The 19,764-nt window shown below is 35.3% G+C and overlaps 2 protein-coding genes across 3 annotated transcripts in view; both read right to left on the reverse strand.

The window, feature by feature from the left end:
* Window positions 1–5,104: 5,104 nt before the first annotated feature.
* LOC108364401 (THAP domain-containing protein 5-like) lies at window positions 5,105–7,778 on the reverse strand. Of its 2 annotated transcripts, XM_017618075.1 has the most exons (4): window positions 7,647–7,778; window positions 6,871–7,000; window positions 6,434–6,812; window positions 5,105–6,344 (listed from the first exon to the last, which is right to left on the reverse strand). In XM_017618075.1, the coding sequence occupies exons 2-4, from the start codon at window positions 6,920–6,922 to the stop codon at window positions 5,774–5,776; spliced, it is 1,002 nt and encodes a 333-aa protein (XP_017473564.1). In that variant the 5' UTR covers window positions 6,923–7,000; window positions 7,647–7,778; the 3' UTR covers window positions 5,105–5,773. The 2 variants fall into 2 exon arrangements, with proteins under 2 accessions (XP_017473564.1, XP_017473563.1); XM_017618074.1 differs by lacking the exon at window positions 7,647–7,778 and having other exon boundaries at window positions 6,871–7,300.
* A 10,239-nt stretch (window positions 7,779–18,017) lies between these two features.
* LOC108364403 (THAP domain-containing protein 5-like) overlaps window positions 18,018–19,764 on the reverse strand; it is a 26,788-nt gene continuing 25,041 nt past the window's right edge. The window contains exons 4-6 of the mRNA XM_017618079.1: window positions 19,541–19,764; window positions 19,147–19,480; window positions 18,018–19,013 (exon numbers count right to left, since the gene is read on the reverse strand). Of these exons, the coding sequence (XP_017473568.1) occupies window positions 18,608–19,013; window positions 19,147–19,480; window positions 19,541–19,748 (948 nt within the window). The 5' untranslated portion in view covers window positions 19,749–19,764 and the 3' untranslated portion in view covers window positions 18,018–18,607. The remainder of the gene's footprint in view (window positions 19,014–19,146; window positions 19,481–19,540) is intronic.

The following is a 19,764-nucleotide window of genomic DNA, read 5'->3' on the forward strand; positions in this document are numbered from 1 at the left end:
CTGCATATATAGCTGCAGGCAATTTTGTATTCTGCACACCATAGTTTTTGCACTTAAACAGCAACATCTGGTTGATATATTCCATCGCCGAGTTCCGGTGGCCTAACTCAACAGGAATATCTTGTACTGTGATTTGAGTGTCGACATGGGAATTTGCGTTCACATACCACCGCCCTATGGCGGTCCAGTGGATTATCGCCAACATCAAATAAATTCTTAATTTTTCCGCGAACCACATTCCGTCAACCTTCGCCTACTGAACGAATAATCACATTTAGCATTAATGCAGCGGCATCGGGCGATGAATAAGTGACTGAATTGTAATTCTGATTCATTAAATTTCCTTTTATACCTTATCTCGCTCAAAGTGCTACGATATATTGACTGTTAAGAAGTTATTTGGAGAAAAATTTGACAATAATCGAATACAATCACCTTAGTATTAATTAAATTTAATATTAATTATTAATTCAATATTGCGTTAGTTGAGTGGGGTTTAGGAGGCATGCGAAGACGTGTTGCGAGTAGTAAGGTAACAATAGGGTAGGAGTATACTTCAGTAGCCAGAGTAAAGTTGTGCTATGGTGGTGGACGAAGTTTTATCTACCTCTGGTGGTTGTGTTCCCAAAACGGCATTCACAGGTCGGGAGTCGGTGTAGGTCGAGACTAACTCCTTGTGAATGCCGTTTATGGCCAGTCGGTATGCTGTCAGGTCCAGGGGTTGCTTTATGAACATCTAGACTCCGTCCATGAGTTCTATAAATGCCTTGTAACGTGCTTGGCGAGCGCTCAGCAGCAATCACGTATCTGCCACAGACGTGGGCACCCTACTAGGAATTGCTTATTTAACATTGTGTTGGGAACCTTGACGAGAAGCATTTGGGCCCCGTCATGGTAGTGCTGGGGCGACGCCAGAAGGCATTCCGTGGCGGTCCGGAGTGCCATGTTTTGGCAGGTCTGTAGCATCATCGTCCTTCTAGTCCCCGGCAACCACACGGCGCTGCATAGCTTAGAGCCGGCCGGCCTTGTACAAATGTTGCCAACAACGTTTCTTTGTATTTGCCACAGGTGCTGCCGGCTAGCGACTTGAGGACCTCGTTGCGGCTCTGTACTCTTTTGACTATTGCGGTTGTTAGCACCGAGAATGAGAGCACTTTTTTTACTAATAATATTTAGTATGCACATTTCCATGAACATTTTTTTTATAAAAAAAAAACAAGCAATTTTTAGCAAAAAAAATCGATTTCAATTCTCATATAAAAAAAAATATATATATATATATGGTCCACTGATCAGATCTTAACCAGATTAGTATGGGACCACCTCTAAGAAACTACCTTGCAAAAAATTATCGAAATCGGTTGACGTGGTCCAAAGTTATGCGGTAACATACATAAAAAAAAAAATATTCCGACGAACTGATAACCCCCTCCTTTTTTGGAAGTCGGTTAGTAAATAAATGATAAATACCTTCACTTGAATAATCCATGACACACATAAACAGCATTGCCGAATTGACGATTTCGTCGTCATTTTGACGTTTTTTTTTAGCTCAATGACGTTTTGACGATTTTTCCCCGTAATGACGATTTTTTATTTTAGTTTTTCCTCTAAATTACATATGTATGTGGTATGTAAAAAATTTGTTACAAGAAAACTTAATCCAAAATACAACCATGCATTTGTGTAGTTTTCTTATACAACAGTGCTTTTAGTTATATTAAATTTGTTCTAGACTTGTAACCAAATCGTTAATTTGCGGTGCTGACACTGATTTGAAAGAGATAGAAAAGTAGGAGTGGGAATTTGTTCAATCAAAATTATCTATCAGTTAATAAATGCTAGTGTTACACTAAGGGTCTTCACATTCATTTTGGTAGTTTTGGTAAATTGCTGGTTGACATTCGGTAATTTTATCAACTGTGAACGTCCTCTTCAGTTTTCTTTTGTTAGTTTGGTAAACTGTGTTTATCAACAGCGTATTCGTAGCTTTTTTTCTAAAAATAAGAAATAAATTGTAGCAACAAATTGGGAAAAATTACCGAAAACCGGGTACCAAGCTCGGTGTGAAGACCCCTATTTTAAAAGTGGATCCACATCTTCAAAACCTTCGAACGAGTAGAGTTCAACTACTTAAAAGTAATTGTGTTTTAAATTGTAATTTTAAATTGTCGTTAACAATGGCAAATCCACTTTTATTAACCCATTTGCAATGTAGGTTCCATTTGGTTCTGTAATGTGTGGTCATATTTATTAGGCCATATGCATAAAACTTAAGCAAATGTTTATTTTTTTTTAATTTCAGACCTTTTACCCAATTTGTTCAAATAGACTTAAGTTAAAAGTAGAAACGCAATCGCTTAGTTTTTATGCGTACGACTCATTCTACGTAATTCCTTTGTATTTGTTATTTGTTAAAAAAAAAAAATACAATAAACAAAAATTTAACGATTTTTTGGCCGAAATTACGATTTTTTTAGGGTAAAGTGACGATTTTCTAGCGAAAGCTTTCGGCAACACTGCCCATAAAGTTGATAACAGTTGGTGTGAAACAGAGTTGCGAAAGATTTGCATTGGCTCANAAGCTTTCGGCAACACTGCCCATAAAGTTGATAACAGTTGGTGTGAAACACAACAGCTAGAGTTGCGAAAGATTTGCATTGGCTCCAGTTTATCAAGTTTATTCAGTGAAATCGCTGCAGAAATTTATCAGAAATGTGTAAATGAGTTTCCATATACATTTTTACAGTGCATTTATAAGGTTTACACAATTATTTTGATGAATGCCCTTACTGTAAAAGATAAGAGCAAATGCCAAAAAAGGATGATCTCAGCTGTAGGCAAGAATTATCCAACACTCAAAATATCAGAAAGTAAGAAAAAATTATCTCAAATTCTCTCTCATGTTGAGAAACTTGCAAATTTCTGCACGAACGCAAATTTTCAGGAATTTGCAAGTTTCCCTGCCAACTGGTGTCCACGGTTGCATTTCAAACAAAATACATTTTTTTAGAATTTTTAATTTTCTTTCAGATAGCCAATAAGGGGATATACATGTATATTTTTTGTTGTTCCGACTTTCTTTAACATACATTTCAATTTCTTTATTGTACTAGCTGTCGGGTTTCTTAAATCTGGTTGCATATGCATTCGGATTGCGAATATAATTTTTTTCAGCCGAGTTAAGCTCAAATCATTGGAATTAACTAAATTAATTATATCAACAGGTATTTACTTCAATTTTTCATAAAACAAAATCGCTAGTGTTTATAAATTTTTAAATTTAACGAACTTATTTATTCAAATTATCGTAGACAAAAATGCAACCATGTGACACAATCATATCTTTTTCGTGATTGCAAATTCTTGCTGGCTAAAATTTTTCCAGCAAGAATTTGCAACTTCTCTCAGGAGAACCGTCACTTTGCGCTCTCAGTTTTTGAGTGATGGATAATTTTTTGGTCTGCACGAATGCGATTTGGGCAAAAATCATGATAACTCGTACAAATTCGTACAAATTTTTACTCGACGAACAAACCTAGTGTTTTTACTTAGAAAACTGTACGATGATTAAAAGTTTCTTTTTATTATAGAAAAACATTTTACATTTTCTTTTTTTTTAATTAAAATTTAAATCAATTAACAAAGTATTTAACAACCGTTACACCCCCAGCCCTTCCCAATCGTATTTTTACAGGAATAGAGCGCATTGAACACGTTTGTTCTCTGCTCTTCGGTGTCCATTTGCCAGGAAAGCTTAGAGTCGAGAAAACCCAAAAAAAAAACGTTCTCCCTTTTGGCACTCTCAAATTTGCACCATTGAAAACAGAAAAAGTTCGGTTTTGGAGGCGTTAACTCCTAGACCGTTCCTTTCTTTCCACACTGCCACTCACTCACCATAGAAATGCATTTTCCTTTGACCAGCTCTTTTTTACATACAGTACTCCATTTCGTGGTTTTCCTATGGACGTTACGAACAGACTTTTTTGGGGCGTTTATTTTGAAAGTAGCATAAGTCACTTCACACCTCTTGACCGGTTGCTTGTATCGGTTATTCGTTCAACTTCTTCAACAAAAGGTAGAAGGCTTTGTCGTTAGTTTATGATTTACAGATGCATTCGGTTACAATTAGCCTGTCATTTAAGCACTACAAAGAGCTACGAAGGTTTTTATGCCACTTTCAAAAAACTGCTTATGGATATCGTCGTTTAAAGTACAAAACCGCGTATGGTCATTCTGCAAAACCGCGTAACTGACATTGGCTGCAAAACCTTCTTACATAGAAAAGTTGGATAGGATCGCTTTACTTTTACTCAGAGGAGTCGAAACTGAGATTTCTCAAGAACAAAAGTACATATCGTCGTTTAAAGTGCAAAACCGCGTATCAACAAAATGCAAAACCGCATATCAGCAAAATGCAAAACCGCGTATGTGAAGTTGTAGAAATTATTTTCCAAAGCGTAAAAACACTCATATTTTGAAATGGTTCCCTTTTTTGTAAAGCAATCGCATATTTGCCTAGTATATTTCAGAACGAATGGATAAGGATTGAGCCAAGAGCTTGTGTGAGCAAATCCAATTTTTGGCAGCCAATGTCAGTTACGCGGTTTTGGAGAATGACGATACGCGCTTTTGTACTTGTCATGTTGTTGTTGTTGTAACAGCTTACAAATTCCCAAAAGTAGGTCGCTCCCATGATTCTGGGCAGTTTCTTCCCTTTAGTTAGAGCATTTGTTAACTACGATCATTTGCCCAGGATGTAAAAAATATACCTGAAGGTTCTAGTTCTGAACTTTTTCTTCCATGTGGTTGTTGTTTTATTTCTCTCTTTGTCAGATAACAAACAAATGGAGAAAATTTCTGAACTAAAACGATGATGGTTTATACCATCGGGATTTTAGGTTATGGGCGAGTGCTGCATCCCGTCCCATATAAAATGTGTGTATTTTTATTCTAACGTAAATGACCTTTTCATTAATTTGTAATTTCCAAAAAAAAAATCACCTAAGGAAAAACCACAATTAAACGAAAATTTGTCAGATCAGGGGATTCACAAGGCATGCTAATCGTCGTAATATGTACCTTAAGTCTTCAATTTTTTTTTAATATGGATTGAAGTGGTTGTAAAGGATTGCTAACTATACCGAACATATTTTTGAACTGATTGAAAATATGTAATTGGCTCTTAACATATCAGCGAAACCTCTAAATCATTTTAATAATTTATTTACAAATAAAAAAATTTTTGACTTGACAAATTATGAGACTAACACGCCTATGAATCCTCAATTTATTTACAAAATATATTTTAATTTGTCTCTCAATGAGGAGAATCCATTTATCATAGAGAACAGGAAAGTTTTTGAGATTTTCGAAGTTTTTTTGAGTTTCAATGGAATACCCCGTTTTTTTTTTGAGGTTCTAGGTTTATCTACCTTAACATATTTTGGCTTTCAATTGAAATAAAATGTATAAGGATAAAAGAAATTTTCATAACTTTTTTTACATAGAAAAGGAATAGTATCGTTGTATCTGTGGTAAGTGTAACTGGACGAGCGTGTTATTGTTTTTGCATGTGTATTTATAGTACCGCTTGCAACAACAAATCAAACGCTCATTCGGATACAATTAAACATTAGTGTCATGTTTTAGTTTACCAAACCTTTTTGATGTTTATATCAACTACGTATATTTGAAAATGTATATACTGTTAACTGTTAATTGCATACATAGTATGCGTTTATTTAAAAAATTTCATTCATTATTAATTTACTCATTCATGTTCTGTTTTAATCTCTAGTGGCGTTTCCTCTATATATTCTTGAAAAATATTTTTTCTTTGATCGTCGTAAAGCATTCCTTTCAAATTCTTCATTATATTTTGCCTTGCTAGTTCTTGCTGCATTAAGTCTTTTTCCAAATCTGCTTCTACCTTTTTTTCAATGAACTCTATTTTTATTTGCTCTTCGGAAAGTATGCCTAGCAACTGCTTTTCTATTGTGTCTTCTGTTAATATTTTTTGCATATTATCAATATCTTCTTCTGAATTCTCGTCAACTATTTCCATTTTTACTTCCTTCTTATGGACTATTCCTAGGCTACTGTTGCCCATATTTTGTGCTGCTCCATTTTGCTGTATTACGCTTTTCATTGCATGTTCGTCAATAACTTCTATATTAATATGCTTTGCGGGTAATGACCCTAACAACGGTTCCTTTACATTTTTCTTTTCCAACTCAACTTTTGCTATTTTTTGCTTCAATACGGATTTTTCATCTTGATGTCTTAATTCCTGGCGTCGTATCAACTGCAGCAATTCAAAGTTCTCTCGCTTTAATTTTTCACTACAAATAAATTTACGTTCATATGTATATATTAATAAGTGCTTATACGAAAAGTTCTGAAAAATGAATAATAAGTCCTTGGAACTTACATTTGAATTCGCAATGATTGAATTTCCGCTAAGTGCACAGATTCCTCATGCACCTCATCAGATCCAGAGGCCACATCAATTTTGATAGGCACAGACGTTTTTGGCGACGCATTATTTGGCGTAACGTTCGCGATTGTCCAGACAGGAATTGATGCGTTTGATGTTACTTTTCTTATGGTTAGACCCGGCCTAGACCAATTTGTCATAGTAGAACTCTCTTCCGATCTTGTTAGGACAGTGGTTTTTTTACTTGTAGATTCAGCTTCTCTTTTCCTTTCTTTTTTCTGCAACTTTTTTAATTCTTCCTCAGCGGTGGGAGATATATTGTGGTATATACAGGGAACAGCGCCATGCACCAAAGATCTTTTCTCACGCAGTCCTTTATTATTCCATTCTTACAAATACATTAAAATAAGACAATAAGATGTAATACTTACCCATTTCAAAAGCCAATCCTCCAACGATATCTTCCTTTTTGAAATGATCCATGCATATCCTCCATGTCTTCAGTTTAAATCCTGCGGGACGCCCGCAAAACTCCAGCCACTTTTCACGCAGTTTCTCGTCCTTTGGAAAAACGAAAAAACTTTTTTTAGCCTCTTTGTTCTTACGTTCATTTACGCAATTCCAAACTGCACACTGCATTGCAACTTTGCTATTATGTATATTTAAAAGTATTTTTTCGCTAATTAAACGTATTTAAATTGCTTTGAGCACGAATTGCAAAATACGCCATATGATGTCACGATCAGCTGATTTCAAATGCATCTAGAGATTATAGTTGTGAAAATATCGAAATGGCTATGGATAGTATCGATAGTTTTGTTATTTCTAGTACTACCGATATTTTTTCCTCAGTGTTGGTTTTTAGCTTAGTATCCTCCCCCTTAGGAAAAGCAAAAACTCCATATAAAATGACGTACAAGAAATGGCTAAGAAATTTTCTTGAGTCAAATTTCCTTAAGGCAGTACGCAGTTCTTCAGAAATTTAGTACGCTTTCTACTACGGTTTTCTAAAGTTTTTTGTGAAAAAAGAGCACAAGGCAACCCAGGTTTGCAACAGAAATATATGCCCGTTCCATTATTTCTTGAGGAAAGAGTGAGGCAACAGGCTGTGCGTTATCAAAAATGTCAAAATTCCTTGGACACACAAGCGAAATAATGGCAATTTTTTCTTGACCGTTTTCTTAAGAGCTGGATACTAAGCTTATACCTGCTTATAGTTGGGGTGTTCACAGTTCGTTCCAAATGGGTTTTAAAATGCTGACGTCGACACATCTGTATATATAATACGCGAAAGGATTTTTTTGTTCAGGACAAAAGATCTGCACAGTTCGCTCGATTATCAAATATGGGGTGTCAAATTAAAGCGTTTGGCCTGTAGATATGCAAACTGGTTTTATTTATTCTAAAAGTGTTGCCATATTTTGAACAATCAAATTCCAAATTTTTAATAGTCAATGCACTCATATCCGCGGCGTTCGTTCGAATTTCCGAAATCAGGTGTCAAACTAAAAGGCTTGGGCTGCAGATGTGCAATAAGGTTTGGGAAATGTTTAGTTATTTGCAGGTCGTTTTTGGGGTAGGGGGCGGAGGGGGAGGTGGCGTGGCCCCCTAAATCCCCCCTATTCGAAAGGGGACAGCCTCCGCTTTACGAAAAGTCGCACCCCTCCCCCCCTTCGGGGCCTTCCACAGACCCCTGGGGAACCGTTTGAAAATGGGCGAAAAACAGCATTTACCGAGGGAAATTGAGCAGTTTGAAGTGGAATATAACCCAACTAACAGAATCTGTGGGGTTTTTAAATAAAAGAAGTTATCCCAAGGTGGTTATCAGGCCAAAGAAGGGGGGCTGAACACCTTTTGCAGAGAACAACTTTCTGCGTAGGCGGCCTTCGGCCGCACTTAGGGATTATAACCCTCAGGCAGTAGAATTCTCCTTTCTTTTTTGCGAAGAAAAGGAGCTGAACACCTTTTGCAGAGAACACCTTTGTATAATTTTAATGCTTACAGGGTTATATCCTATTTTCTTTTGTCTCTCATTCTTTTGCATATTTTCTAGTTTGACAGCTGAACTAACTGGTTTAATATTAAAGTTATAAAGAAAGTTATAACTCATCGAGTAAAGTGTAAAGTGAAGGAGAATATAAAAATATATTGCTGAAGTAGCTGCTTTAAGGAGAATAGGAGTGATAAATTTACGCTAATTTCCGAATTTTACAAAAAAAGGGCATATTTGTAACCCAATTTGTAAATAAATTAGTGACCAAAAATTACAAAGAAGGGTGTTAAAATAATGTTTAGACTCTTGGCTACAAGTGTGCGCAAATTGGATCGGGTCACCCCTTTGGACGCAATACCTCGAAATAGATCAGCAACGTACTAAACCGTACCCTAAGGTTTTACTTCTTTGGAAANTGTGCTGTTGATAGAAAGAGAGAGAAGCAACGTGTACGTCACGGGTCTGCGGTGGTGAGTTTTTGTTAACACGCAGATCCCATAAGATAGCTCGTGTCAGCTGACACGTTCTCCGTTTTTACGTCCGTGGGTAACTGCGCTTTAAGGTTTTACTTCTTTGGAAGGAGTTGCCAGCCTTTAAAAAATTATACTGAAATTATTTTAAAAAATATTTAAACAGTAAGGTTGTGGTTTTTTAGCATTTTTTGGAATTAGCAAGAGGCGCTGGTACCAGGGATTGGTCCATGTTATACTTAAATTGGTTTAGTGCATTTGAATTTCTTTAATATTTCAACAAATCCACGTACCTTTTCCAGCGTTTTAAGTCATGGTTATGCCACTACATGCTTTTGATCTAAAAACTGCATAGCCTTAGTAAACAGCTGTTTGTTAAACGTGGCCTTGCCGGACTTCCTCTTCACGATTTCATGAAATGGTGCCCAAATTCATGGTCGTGTATAATTGAATTTATCATACTATATTTATGCAGCCAATCGCAGCTCATATTGATGAATTGATTTCGTGAATTTGCCTACGCATAGACGTAGTATATGATAAACATATTTTTTACATAGTTAATTACGTATTTTTTAAAGAAAGACATAAATTCAAACAAGGGTATACTTAGGGTTTCCTCGAAATGTGTATGTATATGCGTATATAATATAGAATGAAAAATATTTTAATTACCTTTCTAACCATATCCATGCAACTGCTTACAAATTTTACTTTCAATGCCAGTATTCAGCTCTCAAGAAAAGCGAAAACTCCATATAAAATGACGTACAAGAAATGGCTAAGAAAAGATGGATATCAATTGAAATTGTTTTAAAACCCGTCTCTCCTATAGTATATGATATATAAACTCGAATTCAAATTAATTCATCAGTTACTTCAAATATGTACACCTTCTATGGGTAAAGAAAGGAGAAAGGAATGCAGAGTGGAAGGCCTCTTAACTCTCTTTCTTGAGATAGTCGCACCATCGATAGTTTTCGCAATTTCTGGCAAGACAATCTTTTCTATCGCGATAGTATCGTTGTTATCAGACTATAGGTTTGTATAGTAACTTCTCCAGTAAAACATTGCAGCCAGAGCGTAAAAGCAAAATAGAGCGTAAAATTGACAAGAAGAGAAAATTAGCAGAAAAAGTTACTGAACGCAAAACTAGTAAAAACTTGCAAGTAAATAGTTGTTGCACCCTTTTGATATTCTGCTGTAAACATGTTACTATTTATAAATCAGTTGTAAACTCTTTGCTTTTCACACAAGCACTTACACAGTCTAGTGCATCATTAATATTTTGATTTCCACTCATTTTACTTTTGTTTCTGCTAAACCAATTCAACAAATGGCGGCTTTTGACATTTATTCTTCTTCTTCTTCTGCTAGCTAATTTCTGCTAGTAGAAATTTCACTAGCAAGAATTTGCAGCTCTCCCGTGTTGTTGCGCTCTCGATTTGTTGCTCTCCTGCAAATCTTTTGGGTTATCATACACTTTTCCAGTAAAAATTTGCAGGTTCCAGTACAAATTAGTACTGACTATTGGTTACTATACAAACCTTATCAATCATATAGCAATTTTCCGGCAAACTATCGATACTATCGCGATAGAATCGTAAAAAATAGCCGATTTTAAAAGAATTTGTTCTATTCAGTCAAAATGTATTTTGTTCAAATACATACATATGTTACCGACCAAACCCGATCTTAGGACAAAGTAGTTTTGCCTAGGCTAAACTAGATCAGACGCCAAAGTATTTTTGGGCAGAACTCCTTTCCGCGTAAGAAGCGGCCTTCGTGCTTCAAAAAAATAACCCTCATCAGTCCAGCTCCAACTACGCAGTCCACAATATTGTTTCGTCCAACTTGATTCCGCGTTGGATGGATGTGTCGGATGTAGTTAGAGCTAGTTTAGCCTAGGAAAAACCAGTTTGTCCTAAGATCGGGTTTGGCCTAGGGATGGGTAGTGGGTGGTTGAAATTCGATTTTTACCGAACTTCGAACATTGCCCAACCATTCGATTATTTGATTCGAAACTTGGTGGTACAAATTCGATTTAATTCGAATTTTCAAAATTTTTTTACTGGAAATTTAAAAGTTTCTTTGTAATGATAGCTCAAATCGGAAAAGAGACTCAATTTAACTTACATTGAAGTGATTAATTATCCGTATCTTAGCCTCACAACCAAAAATTAATACAAATAAGAAATATTTTTTTCTCAAAAAATTTCAAAGAAATTGATGTCGGGTTTAGTCAGAAAGATGAAAGTTGCAGACTTTTTACGAATAAAGCCGAAATTCGTTTTTTTTATAAAAATTCGATTTAATCCGAATTTTAGCGCCACAAAGTTCGATTTCAAAAATTCGCTATTTTGGAGCTAAAATTCGATAAAAGTTCGAATTTCGAAGCTTCGAATATCGAGTTTACCCATCCCTGGTTTGGCCGATAACACATATCGCACACCGTCTTCAAAAGAGTCACAACTCAAAATAATGGCTGCGTTTCTTTATACATTCCGGATAAACCCATGATTCAATAATACAAGGTTCGATAAACTGACAGTTGTCTCTCTCGCACCGCTCCCTTAGCAGTGGCACCGTGTTGCTTCTTTGCACATTCACATGGAAACAGTGTAGCTTTGGTATGAAATAGAAGTATGAGCGTTTGTGCAATATGTTTATTTGTATTGGCATATGAAGCACATTTAACTGATGAAAACATGAATTGATTTCAAATCGGATGTTTACATCAATCCCATAGTATTCTTATTTTAATTTTGAGTCGTTTTGCAGTTTTCATACACCTAAACAGCACATAAATTACGTAATTCACATAGATACATCAATATTACGTTCAACATTTCTATTAAATGCCAGATTTCCTGCAAATACATTAGAATTTACAAAAGGAATCTCACTACTAATTGCCTACTTTGCGTACTTTTCTACTACCATTTACGCACCAAGAGATTTCATTCCTCCCCTTTTCTCCGTCCTTCGTAAATGCAACCTTTTGTAAGGGAGTGTCAAACCGCCGCTGTCAATAATTATCTAACCTTGTATTATTGAATCATGGGATAAACCCATTTCACAACCAGAATAAACAGAATGCCATTGAAATATACGTTTACATATCATCAGGAACGTTCTAAAGAATAAGTAAACAAAAAAGTTTATTCCAAACGTTCAGAATGAATAAAGAAATGCAGAAAATGTGAAAAACTATTTCTTAGCACATGATAATAATGGCCCGTAGTCATAGTCAAAATAAAGTCGACTTTAAAGTTAGTTGCAGCTTTTTGACATAATTTTCAATGGGATATCTGTCAAAAAAGCTGCAACTAACTTTAAAGTCGACTTTATTTTGACTATGACTACGGGCCAATATGTGCAAGGGCGATTTTACCTTAGGTTTTTTTAAACAAATTATAACAAAAATTTACTCCAGCTTTTGCTGAAAGGTATGTAAATAAAAGCACTGCGTACATTTTTAGAGCACAATCTCCAAAATGCCTAATTTTGAGTTGTTTTTGAAGACGGTGTGCGATATGTATATCCGACAGTCAGTCCTTGCAAAAATGAGTTACATTCATGTAAATTTACATAGTTTGCGCAGCAATACATGTTACTTACATTTTTTAACAGAAATTTGTTTTTACAGTAAAATATACCAATGCACCATGGAAAATGGAAGCTGGTTGTATTGGAAAATGGAAAAATATTAACTACCAAGTCAGGGTTGCTCTATCTTTTCGCCGTATTGCCGACTTCTGGTTTCGACCGGAATTGGGTCAAACAGGTCGGAAGTCCATTATTTTAACCGGAAGTCCATTTCAGAGAAACTTTTCTGACAAAAGCTACGAATTTTTGTCCGCAGAATCCGAATCTGTGGTAAAAGCCTTGCGTTCCATCCACACTATGAATATTTGCTCATTTTTGACTTTGATGACGTCTGAAAATAGTAATTTTATCAAACAGGAGTCAGTTGGAGAAGACAATTCCTACACGCTTCTATTAGATATACATATATCATATCGGATGAGATGGGACAGAGAAAAAGTCACGCTCCACGAAACAAGCAAAATATGTTTAAATTTGTATAATCATTATATGCGATTAGAAATAATGGATTTTTGAAAAACACAAAGGTTATTTAAAACCACAATTGTTACAGTCAATAATACATAGGTATTTAGGTTAGGTCTTTTTCCATTGCCAAAATAATTACACTTCACACTTTTTATTTACGTTAAGCACATCCGCAGTTCAGTATAATAAAATTCTAGCACAAACTAAAGCAGAAATCAAACCATTTGTACATTTGGCAATCACAGAGTGGTGTTGTCTAGAAATTTTTATCGAGAATGAATTTAGCTCAATAACAACTTTCCAAACAACACCACTCTGTAACGGTTAAAATGTACAAATATAATATATACAAATGTACAAATCGTGTGATCCCTGCTTAAAACCAAAACCACAAAATTTAGGTTGACAGATCGAAAACATGTTTTCGTTGCTAAAACTGGTTTTCGACCTAAAACTTGTGTTTTCGTTAATGTAAAATCTGTCAAACGAAAACAAGTTTTCGCTGAAAACCACTTGAAAACTCACGTTCCACTCATTCCAATCGGTGTCTGTACTAGTTTTTTTTCGATTATTTATCGAAGTGGAAGACATATTTTATCATCTTTAATACGCCATTTCGGATTTATTTTTAATTGGCTGACCAAAATAAAATAAGCATGGAAGTAAAAGGTTGTTAATGAAAAGAAATTAAAGGAAAAGTATTTTGGTTTTGTATTTGTGCAGCAAAACTGTAAACAAAGGATGTTAGAAATGTCAACGAAAACACCAACAGTCGGTGTGAACAGCATTCAGCCCACAATCCCAAAACTCGTTTTCAAGGTGTTTTCGTTGTCGGTCAGAACATTGTATTAGATTTATAATTTCTTGTCTGATTAGAGTACCTAAATAGAATAAAGTCCGCCTGTTAAACACTTCGAAGTATTCGATATTTATTTTTTCACAATATTCAAAATGTTTTCCATTGAAAAACCTTTATCGGTAATTAATATTTATAATATACGTAGCTCATTCTACTACAAAAACTATGGGGGTATTCACGGGTTGCAAGGCGTGCAAAGGTTTTTACCGTGCAATCCGTGCGCCGTGCAAGAGCTTTATATTTTAATTTTAAGAACATGTTTATAATGGAAAGAATTTTGAATATTGTGAAAAAATAGAGAATGCTGATACTGATGTGAGTGACTGTATGTACAATAGGGTGGTACAAAAAAAGTAAAGTTGGAATTCTATATCCAAAAAATATACCCGTTTTTTATTTAAAAATCAAAAAATCAAGACTCAATTTTTTTTAGAAAGAGTATAGAATTCTTCAAAACCAATATTTTCGATCGGAAAACTCTGCTACGCCTCAGGAGACTTTCAATAATAATACCCAATTGTTTATTTAACCATTTTTAATATAACAAACCCAAAAAAATGCATTGCCGTAACCTTAAAAAATCTTTAGTATTAAAGAGTTAAAATAAACATTCGGGTAATAATATTGGAAGTCTCCTGCAGAAAAACAGAATTTTTCGATCGAAAAATATTGATTTTAAAGAGCTTTATACCATTTCCATGAAAACTTCTTTTTCCCATATAAAATACTTGAAACATTTAAACACTTTGAGCGACCTCTAGTATTTTTTGGTTTCGAAATAAAAAAAGCAGTGGTACATTTTTTCGTTATATAACAATCCGAGGGCGTGAGAGCATTAAAACTCGGACTTTACTGAGTCCACGTGCACTTTTGGACCACCCTAATGCACGTATAAATAAAGTTACTTAGATCAGTGTATCAGCGATTTGTTTTGTTTTAAACATAGAAACCCCTACCACCTCCACAAACAACAAACGGCACAATACCGATAAACCCCTTAAATTGCATAAAATGTTGTAGTCTTACAAAAATAATATTTTAGTGAGAAATTAGAGAAAGGATATTAAATAGAATTAACTATGTAAAGTAACTATCGATAGTTGTTTAGAGCCATCGATAGTGGAGGAAAATTAAAACAATCGATAGTACCATGGATAGTTTTGCACCTCTATTTCCTGTAATTTGTCATTTGAGCAGCTTCTAAGGGCTCTGATCTATTTACCTACTGAAATTGAGTTACGCTTATTTAAACTCGTATTCTAAATTATGGATCAGTTCGTAAACGCAATGCTGCGGCATCACTGCCAGAAACAGTCCCTCTCTTCACAAAGTATTCCTTCCGATGCTCCATTAAAATTTGCTCTGATAACACAGGCCAAAAAATTTTTTTAATCAGCCTTATGAGTTTCATTTTCACCGAACCGGTAAACTTTTCACTTTTGGTTTCCATGGTTTTACTATGGGCGGATGGCAAATTTTCGGGTGAATTTTTTTTCAGGATAAGGCAGAATGTTGTGTGGCCCAAGACATTTCAGCGGACTCTTATCCGAATGCGAATCTGACCTTCCAAGATATTGGACTTAGGTTAAAAGCTGCCGAAAAACGCGTTTTTGGTCATTTTTGAACCTCTGTAAAACAATAAATTGATGCAATATATCTGTCTGTGTGGGAGGATATGAATGCTTAAACACTGCCCTTTAATACTGAAAATCAAAATATGATGGTCCGTACCATGATAAAAACATAGCAAGGTATAACCCATGATTCAATAATACAAGGTTCGATAAACTGACAGTTGTCTCTCTCGCACCGCTCCCTTAGCAGTGGCACCGTGTTGCTTCTTTGCACATTCACATGGAAACAGTGTAGCTTTGGTATGAAATAGAAGTATGAGCGTTTGTGCAATATGTTTATTTGTATTGGCATATGAAGCACATTTAACTGATGAAAACATGAATTGATTTCAAATCGGATGTTTACATCAATCCCATAGTATTCTTATTTTAATTTTGAGTCGTTTTGCAGTTTTCATACACCTAAACAGCACATAAATTACGTAATTCACATAGATACATCAATATTACGTTCAACATTTCTATTAAATGCCAGATTTCCTGCAAATACATTAGAATTTACAAAAGGAATCTCACTACTAATTGCCTACTTTGCGTACTTTTCTACTACCATTTACGCACCAAGAGATTTCATTCCTCCCCTTTTCTCCGTCCTTCGTAAATGCAACCTTTTGTAAGGGAGTGTCAAACCGCCGCTGTCAATAATTATCTAACCTTGTATTAGGTTCATTCCTTATCTTTTTGGACTAAAATCTGAAAAGTGTCAAAATGCCAGAGCGTAAGCAAAATGCGCTCACTAAAAGAGAGTAACAGGAAAAGTAAAGGAACGCAAAAAACCAAATTTTTAGTCCAAAGAATGGCAACAACAAAGCTAACGTCAAATAAGAATGGAAATGTATGTACAAAACACATTCACACAAGCACAAGCACAATAAACACTTACTATATCAATTATTTTTTGCCTCCTTCCAATTTGAATTCACTTTTTTACTTTTTAGATTATTCTCACTTTTTGCGTATTCTTTAATTTCCGTTAATTTAAATTCAGTTGAGTTTGACACTTTTCAGGATTTTGCCAGAAAAAATCCTTCTGACTAAATCTGACTACTTCGGACTGATGAGAGTCGCTCTCACTGACTGTTGCTCTCTCATTTTTGCTGTCATTTCCGAGTTAAGGAACGCTTTTTGGACTAAATCTGACTACTTCGGACTTTTTCTGACTATTTCTGGGAGATAAGGAACGCGCATATTATTGAATCATGGTCCGTACCAAGAATGATAGAATACAAGATTGCGCCGTCCTGGGGTTGACATTTGTGTACCACAAGTAAACAAAGAATAGAGCGAAAAGAAGAACGAGTAGAAACAGCCAAAGCAGTTCACTTTACTGCGAAAAACGTGTTTTAATTTTGCTAAATGCGAAAATATTGCATTTTACACCTAATTTATTAGAGAACAGTGAACATTGTAGTGCACTCCATTGCTTTGCAATTGAGGCTGCTTCAGCAAACGTTTTAGTGCACTCCATTGCTTTGCAATTAAGGCAGCTGCAGAAAACTGCAGCAGCATCTCTGCGGGACTGATTAGTTAACTTGCTAATGGAGGCTGCGTGGAGCAGAAACAAAATCATTGTGAGGAAATGCTGTTAATATAATAATAGAGAAACATTTCGGGAACGGCTTTGCCTTGCCTTATGTACACAAAATGCAGCGATTCGTCCCAGCGCTACACTTGCATCTACGCTTCTTGCATCTTTACGGTTGTCGCAATTTAACACACAGCACTTCATTGTATTAGTTTTTACGCAGTCTTCAACTTAAAAATCACTCATAAATTGCAAATTAATACGATTTAAACTGATTTTTCACTTATAATTCAAATTTCTCTTTCGTTGATTTGTAAACAAAGGTTTATTTACAAGTTACCACAACTGTCAAAATCGGAAAAACCAAAGTAGCGGTACCACTGACGGCGCCACCTTTGTTCGCTGCACCGCGGGTCCGTACACTATAAGCAATTGGGAAAAGCTTTTTTATGCAAGCTCGTACGATTTTTTTCCATAAAAAAAATCTAGTTTTGCCCGGGTTTTTCAATTGTTTTTAATGGGTATGAGGCGCTGAAAATTACTAAATAATAGTAATAATATTGCTTGACGTTGCATATAACAAATGGCGAAAATGCCGTTTTTCGGCACTTTTAACCCGAATTGCTAAAAAACTACAGCCAATTAAAAACTTTCAAGATAATATGCGGAAAAAATCCTTTAAGAATTGGCTATAACATTTTAGTGAACATAAAATTTGTGTACATTCATCAAAAACAAGCAAAACAAGATTTTTCCTTAAAAAAAATCGTGCGCGCCTGAATAAAAAACTCTTCAATTTCTTACAGTGTTCGGATCATAATGTTTTGATCTTCAGTATTAAAGGGCAGTGTTGAAGCTTTCATATCTTTTCACACAGACAGATATATTGCATCAATTTATTGTTTTACAGAAACGCATTTTCGACACCGTTTAACCTAAGTTGATTGAAAACTCGATCCAATCCAATATCTTGAAGGTCAGATTCGGATTCTATGGAAATAATCCTATAAGAATTCGCTGTAATATTTTAGGCAACAGAATTTTATTGGGCAGTGTAATTTTTGGTGCATTTCGCATATTTAAGATTCTATATACGTACTTTCGTAAAAATATGTTAAAATATATGTATGATGTAATAGATTGGCGCTTACACATATGGATATTAGTGTCTGGCCGAGCTTCTCTTGATGTCACACAAAGGCGCACCTACAATTTTTCGCCGACTCCGAGCGGCGAGTGTATTTTTATGACAAGCTGTTTTTCATGTCAGAAATACACTCGGAGGTTTGCGATTGTCTGTCGAGGGGAGACCGAGGGAGAAACAAACCTTGTTTTCTATATGTTTTTGCGATGTTACTTGACCCAGGCCCTGCGGAGTGGAAGCGCGCACTGCTTACCACTACAAAACAGCAGCCACCACCACGATAAAATAAATAATTGTTGTATAATTATGAGTTTCGCCGTCTTAATATGTATAACCACTGTATTTAGTTGTCTGGACTTTATTATTATAAGCTTTATTTAAGCTTTAGTAACAATTATTCCCTTATTTTACTTTCTGCTTTTACCTTTTATTTGTTTTTCAATAAAAGATCAAAGACTGCATTGTACTAATAGTTTCGCAATAAATGAAATGAAATTAAGTCTTTTTCCAAATCTCCTTCTAAATTTTCGTCAATAACCTCCGTTTTTATTTGCTCTTCGGGAAGTATGCCTAGTATCTGCTCCTCTCCTGTTTCTTGTGCTAATTTTTGCTGCATAATATTCTCAATATTTTCTTTTGAGCTCTCGTTAACTATTTCCATTTTTATTAGCGCTTCAGGGATTATTCCTGGTATAATTTCTGTTTTAATGTGCTCTGCAGGCGATAGTCCTAACAGCTTTTCCTCCATATTTTTCTTTTCCAACTCCATTTTTGCGATTTTTTGCTGTAATACGTATTTTTCATGCTGATGTTTTAATTCATCGCGTCGTATCCACTGCAGTAGTTCAAAGTTCTCTCGCTCTAATTTTTGACTGTAAATATATTTACGTCATGAAACATGAAAAGTTTGGAAAACTGAAAATAAAAGCTGGCCTTAAGCACAAATAAAAACTGTAATTATTGATGTTATAAGGCAAATAAAAACACATAAAAATATGAACTTGCATTTGATTTTGTAACGATTTAATCTCCGTCAAGGGCGCTGCTTCGTTCAACTCATCGACAGCAAACCGTACATCGGTGAAGATTGCGTTTGTGCTGACTGGTATTGATGCATTTGGTACTACTTTTCTTATTGTGAGACCTGGTCTCGTGGAAATTATCATCGTAGAGTTCTCTTCTGTTCTTGTTAGGGTAATTACTTGTTTACTTGTATATCCAACTGCTCTTTTACGTTCATTATTCTGCAAGTTTTTTAGTTCTTCCTCACCGATGGGCGATATATTGGTGTATATACAGGGCACAGCACCAGGCGCCAAACATCTTTTGTCCCGGAGTCCTTTATTATTCCATTATTAAAAAAAACATTGAAATAAAATAATAAAGTGTGTATTCTTACCCATTTCAAAAGCTAAACTTCCAACGATATCTTCCTTTTTAAAATGGTCACTGCATATTTTCCATGACTTCGGCTTAAAACCTACGGGACGCCTGCAAAACTTCAGCCACTTTTCACACAGCTTCTCGTCCTTGGGGAAAGCGAAAAAACTTTTTTTAGCCTCTTTGTTTTTGAGTTCATTTCCGCAATTCCACACTGCACACTGCATTGCAAGTTTGTTTATA

Source organism: Rhagoletis zephyria, unplaced genomic scaffold (assembly GCF_001687245.7).
Source record: "Rhagoletis zephyria isolate East Lansing unplaced genomic scaffold, Rhagoletis_zephyria_1.1 Rzeph_scaffold_01551, whole genome shotgun sequence".
NCBI lineage: Eukaryota > Metazoa > Arthropoda > Insecta > Diptera > Tephritidae > Rhagoletis > Rhagoletis zephyria.